This window comes from Simochromis diagramma, unplaced genomic scaffold (genome assembly GCF_900408965.1).
Source record: "Simochromis diagramma unplaced genomic scaffold, fSimDia1.1 OVJJ01000402.1, whole genome shotgun sequence".
Lineage (NCBI taxonomy): Eukaryota > Metazoa > Chordata > Actinopteri > Cichliformes > Cichlidae > Simochromis > Simochromis diagramma.
Genome location: NW_024386972.1, coordinates 6750015 through 6764039, shown reverse-complemented (window position 1 = coordinate 6764039; position 14025 = coordinate 6750015). Strand labels below are relative to the sequence as shown.

Sequence of the window (14025 nt, the reverse complement as noted above, 5' to 3'; positions counted from 1 at the left end):
CTTTTTTGTATGAGTTTCTTTGGCGTGGGCGATCGTGGCACAAGAGTTGGGAGTTCACCTTGTAATCCAAAGATTGCCGGTTCGAGCCCCGGCTTGGACAGTCTCGGTCGTTGTGTCCTTGGGCAAGACACTTCACCCGTTGCCTACTGGTGGTCAGAGGGCCCGGTGGCGCCAGTGTCCGGCAGCCTCGCCTCTGTCAGTGCGCCCCAGGGTGGCTGTGGCTACAATGTAACTTGCCATCACCAGTGTGTGAATGTGTGGATGACTGGATGTGTAAAGCGCTTTGGGGTCCTTAGGGACTAGAAAAGCGCTATATAAATACAGGCCATTTTACCATTTATTTGCCAACCCTGTTAATGGGGAAGTAAAACCACATTCCAAAGATCAACTATCAGTTATATCTCCGTGAATGCACAGTGCAGTTTAACACCGCCACAAAAATAACACTATGCTTCTGATCTAAAAAAAAAAATGGACTGGATTATTTTCTTTTCGCATTACATGCATTTAGTCTTTGAGTGACCGATCGCTTACAAATATGACAAATTTATTTCCCCTTTCTCGTGCTCAAATAATAATATCCTTTGCTTAGATTTCCTTTGAGGTGCTGCTGATTTTAAAATGAGATATGCTGTTCTGTTCTTGCATAAGGGAAAAGAAGAACAGCATAGATGCATTAAATTAATGGACTAATATGTTAACATTCAGTTCATTAAATTTATTTAACACCTGTTCACAATGCCAGTGAGCCCAAGGAGCTTTATATTTTAAGGCACAGACTCTGCACAGAGACATATCTAATGATGAGACATCATCTTATTAGGACATTTTGGAAAGGTGGAAATGTAAATAAAGTATAAATAATGGACGCTTCAGGGCACAGTGATTTGAGGTTAAAACTTTTAAGCAAACTATAAATAGAAGTATGTTTACATTATGCTAGTAAATTATAAAATACAAAATTAACACATCCCACAAAAGTCAGCTTTATTTCCTACATAAAATTACATGCACAATGTACACAGATGTTACAGATCATTTGAGCTGTCATTGTGATGTCATTGATGCATCAAACAACTCTATACAAAACTTGTTGTGTTTGACTGAACATTTTGTGTTTCACAAAAAATAATTTTTCTGGAAGATACAACTTTTGAACTAATTAAGAAAATAAAATAACAGAGAAAAACTGTAACATCAAAACAAACCGCCACAATAAAATCACAGCTTTTTTCTCCATTAAACCTCTAGAAATTTAAATTGACTATAAAAGCAAAGTCAACCACTAAAATCCAACAAACAAACAAATAAAAAAAAGGATAATAATATAATCTTGTTATTATGCCTTTACCAGGGGTGGAATATATAATTGGCTATTTGGTTTCAAAATGAAGATATTGTGCCACAAGTAAAAGCTGTAACTACAGCTGTCACAAACAGGTATTAACAGCGTTTATCTTAAAGCTAAATAACACATCAGACGTAAATAATTATACAGATATACCTGGATTACATATTACTCTTTTGTCAATATTTGATATATAAGCTGAAAAAGCATAAATGAAAACTGAAAATCTGCAACCAATAGTAACCAAACAATATGAAGTATTCAAATGCAAGCAAATTTATAAAACTGCCATTTATGCTGAAAACCCTTCAATGTGACCAAATTAAACCAATAGTAAAAATAAAGAGGCAAAGAGTTCATCTGCATTAATGCTCTTGACTCAATCCCAGCTATTGTCGATGCTTGATTTTAATCTATGGAAATTTACCCACAGAGATGCACTTTAAAATAACATGAGTGATAATAATCATAGCATCTTTGCTTTGGATGGTTTAGTTTGCGTCATTAATGAGATATTACTGCTCGATCGTCTTTTGCTTTTGATAAAACCACAAAAGGAGTTGTAGAAAAATAAAACCAGCTACCATAATGAGTAAAACTGAGCATCACATATTGTCTCAGTCTTTGGAAAGTACACATAGTTGTTTTTTATATCTGGTAATCAGAAATCTTGATCATGTCAGTGTTGCTTTTAGTTTTTTGCTTTTGACTCAGTTCTTTGATACAGCCTGATTATTTTCCTGTTATGAAGGTCTTTCCATGTATTCTTCTCCAAAATGTAGTCATGGTTGACGTAGAAAATGACTTTGCTCATGTTTTTCTCAACATAGTAGTTAGGATATTTGACGTAGTCGTCAGTCATGAATCCATATGCATCCACCTGAGGAAGACAGAAAGGCAGGAGAAATAGTAGAAGAAATATATTATGATTATATGTGTGTGTGTGTCTTTTTATTAAAATAAGAGGAAGGCAGGTTGAGGACAAAGTTAGAGAGGCAAAGGCTATGATGGTTGGGATCCATCAGATTCATCCCAGTTATTCTTGGATTTAAAACACCGAGAACAGTGAAAACGCTTATAACGCTTATGTTTCATGAAGGGAAGTATCATGTGGTGGGTGGCACTGTATTAATCCCTATGGTTCGGACCTTTTGTTTAACTTGCAGAGTAAAAATGTACTTTTTCATGAAAGGTGTCTTTGACTCTTCATCTTATTTCTGATTCATCTGGGCTGTGTGAGAAAGATCCTGAAAGTTGCCTTGCTCATTCTAGAGTTAATTGCCAGGTCAATGCTTCTAAAGCTGTGAATACCAACAATAAGCACACAAAGTTCAAGTAGTTTTAACTCACTATGTCACAGGTGTGCAGAGCCAAGAAGACAGTGAATGCCCCGTTGGTTGGTCTGACTAAAGACCAGTATGTTTTATTCAGATTAGGTGACAGTAAGAACCTGTGAGTGAAGAAGAAGCATCAATTAAGCATACACATGGGGAAAATGAGCTACACTTCTATGACAGCAGAATAGGCAACCTCCAAATCCCAAACACACTGTAAAAGAACACATGCATAGAAAATTACTCAGTGTAAATTACTTGATGTACTTCAAGAAGACTGGAGTCCTACTCCTGAAGACCACTTAAAGGAATTACAGGAAAGTTTGCCTGAGAGAGTTCAGACTGTTCACACCAAACATTGATTGGTTAGAATTGTACCAATATATTTTGTCTAATATATTGTATGTCTATGTATGTTTGCACATGTTTCAATAAATTGCTGCAAATATTTCCCATTTTCAAAGTAAATGGGAAAAGTACTGTATAATTACATTGTTCAAGGACTGTTCATGCTGACATTCATGTCTGAGTTACAATCTTATAACAGTTATTCCAGTGATGTTTTGCTTGTTTCTCATCCTTATTGTTCATTTCTAATAGGAATCCCAACTGTATGGTTGAATTAGCTAATAAGGTTGCGTTCCTGGGGTAGAGCTGTAAACAACAAACGGGTGTGGCAGCGTGTGTGGAGTTTCAGAGCGAGTGTGGCTGAAGAGGAGTGCGTGTGTGCGGAGGAGCTGTGGCGGTGACTGTGTGGAAGAGGAAGCGTGTGTGTATACCCCCCCCCCCCCCCCCTTCTCTCCCTGGACACCCCCCCCACACACACACATATATATAGCACTGAGGTGATCCCTGTTGTAAATAAATAATCTCCTTTTGTTCTCAAAGAAAGAACTGTCTGCGCGTGAGTCCATCCAGTAGCCATGAAAGCTTTCTTCTAACTATTCATAGTCCTTTTAACAAAAATACTATGTACAGGGTGTTAATTGCAGGCTGACCTGTTCCGCACATATCGGAGGAAGTCCTGGTGCAGAACGTAGAAACGACTTTCATTGTATTGCCCTGAATAGTAGGTCCTTGGTCTGGTGAGGTTAGAAGACAAAATATGGCACACTTGTTAGTCACATATATGCCACAGAAGATATTTTGATTTGTAAAAGACATTATATTAGAAAGATACATTTAAATTACATGTCACAAACATTTTATATGTATGCAGGTAAAGCTTCCATGTACACTCAAAATTTGCATTTGTGAAACAAATGGCAACTGGTTTAATTTAATTTGGTTAAATTCATGTTTTTTTTTTATTTCTTTTTTTCTTCTATATTATATTATGTTACAGTGTTGACCTAAGATAACAGACTTTGAATAAATTAATAGATTAAATATATATATTTGTATTGATTAATATTTTATTTTGTCCAATTGTTGTATAAATACTGTAAAGGATAATGTATGATAGTACAAATAATCTTAATAACTTTCTCCTCAGTGGCATCATTATGTGTCCCATAAAATAGAAATAGAAAAATAGAAGGTTATAGTGTTTATTTATTTACTGAAAAATAAACAAACATATGTGTTTGGGAGTACAAAACATTTACATCATGATTCAAAAAACAAAACAAAACGTAAACAAATAAAGTTGGAGTCTTAATTCCTTAATGGGATAATTGCAACTTTTTGAAAGTGGTGAATACATTTCTTGATTTAATTTTCTTTTTTTGCATTTTATACTCACAGTTTATTGCGGTATGGGCCAGCAGAGACCTTTTCTCCTCTCAGAAGAGCCTTTAGCCACTGGAAATCCCTCATCTCCTCTGGAATCAACACATATTTTATACCCTGTCAAAAGGAAAAGGAGAGCCCTTATGTTTATTCTGTGCAGGGAAAATAAGTACGATACAACACTGTTGTCTTTGAAGTTTAAGTACCTCGTCATGAGGGGCAGATTTGTACCCGTACTTCTTGAGCAAGTAAAGTGATGTCGTGATGGAGTGGGCTGTGTGAACGTAAACCGATGTTTTGTTTCCTACATCTTCCTCATAACCCTTAGTGATGGCACCATTCATCCTGCCAGACAAGACAAGAATACATTTTATCAGTTGTTGCTAGCTAAAAGTGTAATACCAATGTCTAGGTGTTGACTACAAATATCTGCCATATATAAACTGCTTGTGGGACAGTGACCAATTTCATGTGAAGTATCATCATAAAGCAACTCTAATTCGAAACATGCTGGAACATTGTGTAAAGTGTAAATCAAATCAGACTGCAGTTATTTGCAAATCGGATAAACCCACATATTATACACAATGGAACACAGAAAAAATGTACCATTTTAAGAAGAATATTACACTTTGATGGCACCAACACATCTGAAAAAGAGTTGTCCATATTTACCTTTGTGCATCATCTGTCTGTATTCTAATAAACCTCCATAACTATTTGGGTACTGTGGTGTTCTGTGTCATCTCTATCCTATTCATCATTTTACATCTCAATCAAATTGAATTCAAATAATGACTAAATAATTATTTTTCTATAGAAACAATGATGTAAGTCTAGGAACCTTTTATGTGTTTTTGCTGAGAAACATTTTTCCAATAATTTGTAGACTTAGTGTTTTGTATGTTGTTGAACTGCTGTCCATCTTCTTCAAGATGCTCTTTTTATGCCCAATTATCTCACTGACTTGTTAGCTAGCTGTTTGGGGGGGGGTTAGCCCAACTTCATTTTCTTTTTTTTTACCTGTTCCAACTTTTTGTAGTTAGAAAATAAACAAAAATGTTGTTTTTGTGGAATTTTATAAACATTTTATTTAGATTTTTTTAAATCAATACAACAGTTTCTTTGATACGAGATTTATATAGTCATAGACTATCGAAAGAGTAAAGCCAGTACGGAAGTGAATGAATATGGAAGCCTCCATTCTTCGTGAATGACAGCAGTTGTACAGAAGTCTATGATAAAAAAAAACAACCGTTAGGTCCCCTGCTGTCTAATTTCTACCTCTCACGAGTTTAAAGTGTTACTGAATACAAAATAAAGTTAATTTTGTAAATTATGGTATGAAAGTAGGGGTGGGTTTTGATGATCGATTTATCGATTAAAATCGATTCTAGCTTGGATAAGGTGATATCAATTCATTAAAATCCTGAATCGATTTTTTAATATAAATTTATTTTGCCCGAAACACCAGAATCTCAGGTTAAACCTCACAAATTTTTAACAACCACCAAACAACTAAAACAGTAAAAGAGAGCAGGTATACGGATTCTGCACAAAGAGGTAAACATAAAGGCGGACCTGCCGACAGATCAGAATCATCGAGTTGGGGCTGGAAGCCGACAGCTCGCTGATTCTGGTGTTTCGGTGGGTGCATGCTTTGTGTTTATGTCCTTTTTGCATTCGATTCTGAAGCTGCAGGTTTCATCACTCACCAAACAATATTGACCGAAGCAGCAGCAAAAGAAGATCCAAACTAGGCTTCACATAAACATCGTCGTGAATTCCCTCTGACTTTTGCGGTTTTGCTTCCACCACGATAAAATCACACTTCATGCACAGCTCTCTCTCTCGCTCTCTCTCTCTCTCAGTATACTTCAAGAACAGTTTCTGTTTTCTGATTATTTGCTTGCTTGTTATGCACAAGTCTACCGTTGTTTACAGCGCTGTGGGATGCTGTTTTTTTTTTCTTTTACTTACTTCTGAAAAGAAAGCCTCATTTCTGCTGTTCAATACTGAACAAATTTAAACTTTTATTATGCAAAATTGCAAAATACTTAGCTCTGTCTCTAATAAAACCTCTGTAACTTTGCTCTGCTTCACGTCAGCAGCATCAGGTAATGTTTATTTGTTGATTAATGATTTTCTTTGGTGTTTGATCTACTGCAGAATATTTTTATAAAATCCCAGGTCAGGAAAATCACCTTCACATTTTTCTTTGTTTTATCCTCAGCTACTTAACAAGTAACATCACAGCATCTGCTGTGATGCTTACACCTTTGATAAAGTCTCGCAAGTGTCAGTTTTCTTTTTATAGATATAAAAATATGGAAATGTACTGATGCATGATCTGAATTATAATTTTTCTGACTGTCTGAGGCAAAATTTCCCCAATTTGAATCGAATCGTGAATCAAATCGATTTGGGACCTTGTGAATCAGAATCAAATAGATTCTAGAAATCAGTGACGATACCCAGCCCTATATGAAAGTCACAGAGAAAGATAAAGCAGTATGCTTTACACTGCTTTATCTTTTCTACACTTGGCCTAGTGCAGGGGTCGGCAACCTGCGGCTCTGGAGCCGCATGCAGCTCAAACCGGGTGGTTTGGGGAAATAAATTAGAAGTATTTAGCTGAAGTGCATTTTATTTGTGTTTAGTTCTTTTTTTAACTTGTAGTTTTAAATTGGAAGATTATTGTGATTTTGAAATATAAAAATAAAATTATATCTTATTTTTTCATGCTCTACTAGCGTCACACTCGCGACGCGGTGAACGCCGTGCATTTTATGGAGACTTAACCCAGGTAGGCCAATTATGGATCTCGGATCCCAGTAGGGCAGGTGAACTCGTTACCCGCCTCACAGATGACAGCTTACAGTCCTGCGTAAAGATGAAAGTGACTTCGTACCACGGCAGACCTGCTGCTTTTCAGCATCTCTTTATTGACCACTTTTCACACACGGTTGCTGTACGCATACTGCCGGCTGTAGCTTTTCAGCTCACAGCCCAACAACACAACAGCATAGAGAGCACAGACTTTAAGGCAGCGAGGCGTGATTGCGGTCCCGCTCAGGTGCGTCCGACTCCCATGCTGCGGCACTGCAGACCACGCCCTGCCACACACATTAACCAGGTAAAATACATATTTAGGCAGAATTTTGCAAATATCTATTTTTCCTTTTTTAGCAGCATAGTGCTTTTTTTCCAATTACTTTTTAAAAGTCAGGTCAAGGCTCCAAAAGCCCAAAGATGATATAAGGGTGGCGGCTCACAACAGTTTTTGTTTGCTACATGCACTGTTAGCCTTTGCAGTAATTTCCATAGCTTAGTACTGCAAAATCAACAGTAAAAAAAACTCTAAAGGATGTTAGCAGTTTAGTACTGTAATTTGCATGTAATTGTGGGAAAATTCCATGAGATTACATTATTTTTTACGGTAACTCACCGTACTCATGGAAACAGCTGTAAATACAGCAAATGTAACAATTGGTGATGTTACTGAGATTATACTATTACACCATCCGGATTTCTGTTGTTTTCTACTGTAGATCTAAGAGTAATTACTTAAATCCTCATTCAGAGTGTATTACTATAAAATGCGATTCACTGTGAAAGTAGTATAACATATAAACTACAATATGTCATTTAGGAAAGGTAATTGGTTACTGAACTTTTTGCAACTATGTGTATTTCTAAATTTTGTGGCTTCAGTGCAGGCAAATTTATATTGTTCAGTTTGCATGTAAAAAGCCTGCCAAGCACCCCAAGGCTGATTATGCTTGGTAAGAAGTCATTTATGAAATAGAGCTGATTAGACCATATTAAAATTTCTGTTTGGCACAGGAGCTTTTCGTGGACACAGGTATCCAGTCTCTGTTTTGTTAGCTCAAATTTCTGTAATTTACTTTATAAACCAAGGTTGTTGGACATGTGTCTCAGTGAATCCAGCAAAGTAACAATATCAAATTTCACATTACATATTACTGATCAACATAGTAGTCTAGCTACACCAACAGCAGAAATACTGAAGTCAATACTGTAAAGTTTAACAGCAGCACAAACTATAAACTCCAAAATAACCATACAGTTGATTCATCTCCGGTAATTTAACTGGGCTGACTGTTTGTTAGGTGTGTTTAATGTCCAGAATAATTCCCAATTATGTACAATTATAATATGTTAAAACGGACTTATGTACATAAGGCCATTAATAATTAACTGTACATAGCTATTTGCTTTATGACTATCTAGACAGTGTGAAGAAGTGAAGTATTGAAATTATTTTATGTTGCATAATGACAACATGTTGCCCCTATACATTTAAGGACAAAGTTCAATGACCGCCACCTGCTGGATGGTGAGTCCAGAGGGGCGTGTAATCTTCTTTGGTTCATTCTATGTATTGAACCTGGAATACCAGGAGTCAGCGTGTGCAAGGTTTTTTGTAAGGATAAACCCTGAAGAGGGAACAAAATGTACCTCCAAGTGTGGGACAAGCAGAAGGACTGGGACCACTGTGAAGCGAAAGGTTGTTCACATTAACCCTCATGTCACAACTTTCCTCCAGCGGCTTACTGAATTTGAGTGGAGAACTTCAAATTAGGTAACTGTTTTTGCCATTTTTAGTGAATTTCTTGTATAATTTGAGTGACCAATGTGTTGTTACCCATGTCTCCACAGATGATCCATGGCCCATGCTTTCTGGACATTTACACAAGACGAGCAACAATGAAGACAAGCTCTCTTGCCATCTTGCAAGACGCTTGTCTCTGTCCAATAGGTTTTTTGAGTGCAACAGTTTTGATTTTTTTCCCTTCTTTTACCCGTTTGTTAAAAATTATTTCAGCTACTTACACTTTAATTGTCACATGCATTGGCTCACCCTACAAATCAATGAACTCAGTCCACAAAACAAGATCAGGGTTCAGTGCAGGTCAGTCAAGTTCCTTCACACCACACACGCTCATCCATGTCGTTGTGGACCCTGTTTTGTGCAATGATTTGGTGGTGTGAGCCAGTATTTTGGACAAAGTGTATATAAAGGCAGAAGTGTGGGGCTTGATATTATATTCATTACAATTCAGTTTATTTGTATGGTGCCACCAAAATGAATGCCAAGGCACTTCACATTGTAGGTTTAAGACCCTACAAAATATAACTAAGAAAACCCAACACTTGAACATAATTGTCTGCCATGATATGGATATGACATAATATCGTTATTGTTTGTACAACCATCTGAGAAAATAATGGATTACATGGTTTAGTAAAAACAAGTGCTTCCTCAATGAAAATATGTTTTCAGTTCTTTTCAGTTTTTGATTTTGGAAATGTGTATTTCAGCAGGGAAAAATCAGAATTGAAATAAAGTGGTGTAAAGCACATGAATTATATTTTGTGTGTGTGTGTGTATCTATCTATCCATCCATCCAATTTTTTTGGAACCCTCCAGTCTCTTACAGTATGTTACTGTTAACTGAAATTACGGTAAAATTACGACCTGTTAAACAGTAAATGGCCGCCTGTTGGGACACGGTATCCTCTAGCAGAGATGAATATTTTTGGTACTGATGATGCGTGATAACGGTGAGTTACTGGTTAATATGTTGCAGTTTATTACCTTGCAGCGGGCTTACAGTGACATACCGGGAATAAACGGTAGTATATCAATTTCTTAATCACAGTATGATGTTACTTTGTTGACGTAATTTACGACATAACGACATAACGGTATCTCACTGGCGTCACTGTCGCCAGTGAGATACCGTAAAAAAGGCTACGGTGCGTTACCATAATTTGTCCAAGAGTATTATACTACTCCAGCAAAAAACGGTATCATCCTGCAGAACGGTAAGCTACTGTAACACGGCGTCACGGTATGACGCTGGCAACAGTGACGCCAGTATGTTACCGTAAAGTGGCGATGAAAAGTCTAAATGTGTGGATCATTTTAGTTCAGCTGGGTGTCTTTCCTTTTGTTATATTTCTTTAAGAGTTCAAAATGTGTTAATTACATAAATAAAATGTAATTTTCTCTGTAGCATTTCATGGATTTCATAAGAAACACACCTTAGTTGCTCTGTGGAATCTTTTAATAAGCAGTTAAAAACTTTTCTGTTCAAACAAGCTTTTTGTTGATCTACGTATTTTATATTCTTTACATTATTTGCATTTGATCTTTTACATTGTGTATAATGTCTATTGATTGTATTGTTTATTTTAATATTTGTGTCCAGCGCTTTGTGACTGCCTGTCTGTGAAAAGCGCTTAATAAATAAACTTTACTTACTTTAGTTGTTCACACAAAGCATAAAGGTAAAAAACAAAACAAAACAATATATACAGTGTTATCTTCATTTTAGATTTCAAAAAGTATTTGCGGCTCCCAGTGTTTTCTTTTGCGTGGAAACCGGGTCCAAATGGCTCTTTGGGTGTTAAAGGTTGCTGACCCTCTACAGAGGGTTGTGCGGTCAGCTGAGCGCACCATCCGCTCCGAGCACCCTGACCTGCACTCAATCTACAGCAGGCGGTGCTGGACCAAGGCCAGGAAGATCGTGAAGGACCTCAGCCATCCCAACAATGGACTGTTCTCTCTGTTGAGGTCAGGAAAGCAATTCCGCTCCCAGAAGACCAACACAGAGAGACTGAGGAGGAGCTTCTTCCCGCAGGCGATACGGTCTCTCAATCACACCACTACACAGTACTGACCCACACATATAGTTCTTACACACACACTGGACATTCTGGACATTGTTTTCACTTCATCACTTAAATCACTTTAAGCATATTTGCACTGCACAAGACATAATGTGGATTGCACAACACTGGTCACTATATTCTTCATTTCCAGTTAATACTTGTACAGCTGCTGTTATTGTGTATATATTTATTTATTTATATTTCTTCATACATTCTTATATAGTTCTATACTGTGTATTGTGTATTTTGTTGTACAGTTATTTTATTTTCAACTTTAATTTATATATTTTATCTTATTCTTTCCCAGTTAAATTTACCCTTCATTCTAATTTGTGTTGTACAGTTATTTCATTTTTAACCTTAATTTATATTTTATTCCTTCCTAGTTAAATTTACCCTTTTTAATTTTTCATATTTATTTCCGATCTTATTCATAGCCTTTTCCTTTTTGTTTTCTTTAGGTCACGAGCAGTTGTCTAAGCATTTCACTGCATATCGTACTGTGTATGACTGTGTACGTGACAAATAAAATTTGAATTTGAATTTGAATTTGACCCCTGGCCTAGTGCCTGTCAAACAAAACAAACAGGTTTGCTTGGGGGTTTTTTTGTCTTACCGAAAAACGTAATCATGGCCATCGATCTCCACCCCCTTCTTTGAGCCGTTCAGGATTCCTCCAGTACCTACCACAGCACAGCGCACACAGCCATCACCACCTGGTTTTGGGAGAAGCAGTGGCTGTTTTGGCTTTGGAATCAGCTTCACTGAATCCATCACATCTGCAAACCAAAAGAAAAACATGAATACACAATCTGTAACTGTTTTATGGTTGCTGTATGAGTAGAGAAGAGGTTTGTTAGTTTGCTTTAAACTAATGTTTCATATTTAAAAGATGGATGTCTTTATAACGATGTCTCAAACAAGACAATATGATGCAGGTAGCATATAGTTTGAATCGATGGATATTAACAACTAAATCTTTATAGCCACCATCAGAAAATATAATACATCACCTGAAAAAATAGCATGATTCATCCCAAAACTCTCATAATGTGTAAACTCTTTCATATCGAACCACATTAAATTCGGCACTTGAAAATCTCCAGACAAAATAGTTCTCCGTTAAATTACAATAAAGCGACTACCAAAACAGTCGCTCGATTGTCTCTCATAAGTCTTCATTCACTCAAAATAACAAAAAGTGCCTAAAATGCATACTTTAACTAATCTGTTTACATTAGTTAATTAGATTAGTTAAGTAGATTTTAAATGTAAGCTTTTGTTTGATTGGTATATGTTCAGTTTATACCAAGCACATTTAACTTAATGATTAATTATTTGAATAAATAAATATTTGAATTTATATATTTTAACTGTATTTTACTTAAAATAATTGCTTCATGTTTTTTTTATTAAGTAGTCCAGAGTTAGGTTTATATCAGCATCGCCATCTTTTCTGTTCATCCATTCCTAAATGCATTGACGTACTGTTATTTCATTGGCTGTTTAAACATATCTCATAAAACTACATAGGTGTTTAAAAATCCAGTCAGAGAATAGATGTATATTACTCTGTCATTCTTCAGTCTGGCACACAATACTGACCCAATATCAGCTTCATAAAAACCTACCATCATATTTGTACTCCATAAACCCAAAAGGACTGTTGAAATGTGAAAGCCGATTCCACTCGCTCATGTTAATGTTGTCTTTGTGCAGAAACAAACGTATGTTAGGAAGAAAAGCCTTCTTGAATTTCTCATCCTGAGAGTTTCGTAGAGACTGAGCACATGTCTGAAAATCATAAAAAAATATGAAATCATGAAACAAGTTAAAAATGAATGACTTGTAACAAATCAAGAAACAGCAAAAGCAATATGTCTGATATGACTCCAGCTATGCTGGCTCACATCCATAAAGTTAATACTTTCGACTGTTTTTACTATATCTTGTCTTAACATGCTTACTGGTCGTCTATGTTGAGTATCTTTGCTGTAAACATCTTCAAAATCCCACCGAGGAAGCTTCTTGAAGTCTTTTTTGTAGAGGAGAGCCATGGGGGTCTCAGCTACAATGCGTTGTATTGTGTTGTTTTTTGCTGAATCTGCTATTTCTGCTATTTCTGCTTCAAAGTCAGGATGTGGTGGTCCTGATTTTAATTTTCTTTCCCAGTATGCCCTGTACCTCTCAAGCACAAAGTCTTCCGATTCACTGTCATCTATTTCTATGAAGGTGACACAGGCCTGAATCAAAAAGGAAAACAGAAGCAACATAAGATAATTAGCTGAGAGCAAGTGTGTGTTGCTTTGAAAAACTTTGCAGAAATAAAAAAATAATTTTACCAGTAACGAATAATTCAATCATAGGTTTTTTCAGGAAGTCAACATATAAAAACACAACCACACCTGATGCTTTTTTATCTATTGTCTAATAAATTCAAAATAATCAAGATACACGATGACAAAAAAAGCAAAGAAAAAAACTTTAAAATTAACTCTGCCATCTCTGGTTTGTGGAGTTGTTGCTGCTCAGTTAAGCTCAAAAACTATCTGCTCTCCCTCCTGAGAGCTGCTCACAGGTGGAAGAGCCAAGTAACAAGTTGTCACTGATGCAGCAGGGCAGGGCTATAGCCGAGCGGTTGTGGACGACAGCGGTCCTGTTGACCATACCTTTCATTCACAGGGCTAACCAGTGACGTGTTTGCCCGGTTGTTGAAATACAGCACATTTCATTCATAATGTTGTAAATCCAAGTCCATTATGGACTTGGATTTAGTAGCCAGAGGAGGGAGGGAGTGTTCGCCCAGGGCGCCAAACAGGCTAGGACCGTCACTGTGTCTCCTCATGCAGCGATGCAAGCATTTTATTTTAAAAACGGCACGAGTGGGAATTTCTTCTGTACGGGTAATTT

General features: G+C 36.6%; 1 protein-coding gene across 1 annotated transcript; it reads right to left on the bottom strand.

Moving 5' to 3' along the window:
* Positions 1 to 292: 292 nt before the first annotated feature.
* LOC120737896 (alpha-N-acetylgalactosaminide alpha-2,6-sialyltransferase 1-like) lies at positions 293 to 13782 on the bottom strand. The gene is made up of 9 exons (XM_040038805.1): positions 13669 to 13782; positions 13083 to 13358; positions 12747 to 12909; positions 11732 to 11894; positions 4620 to 4758; positions 4427 to 4530; positions 3681 to 3764; positions 2699 to 2798; positions 293 to 2228 (listed from the first exon to the last, which is right to left on the bottom strand). Exons 1-9 carry the CDS (start codon positions 13780 to 13782, stop codon positions 2040 to 2042), a joined length of 1332 nt encoding a protein of 443 aa, XP_039894739.1. The 3' UTR covers positions 293 to 2039.
* Positions 13783 to 14025: the final 243 nt, after the last annotated feature.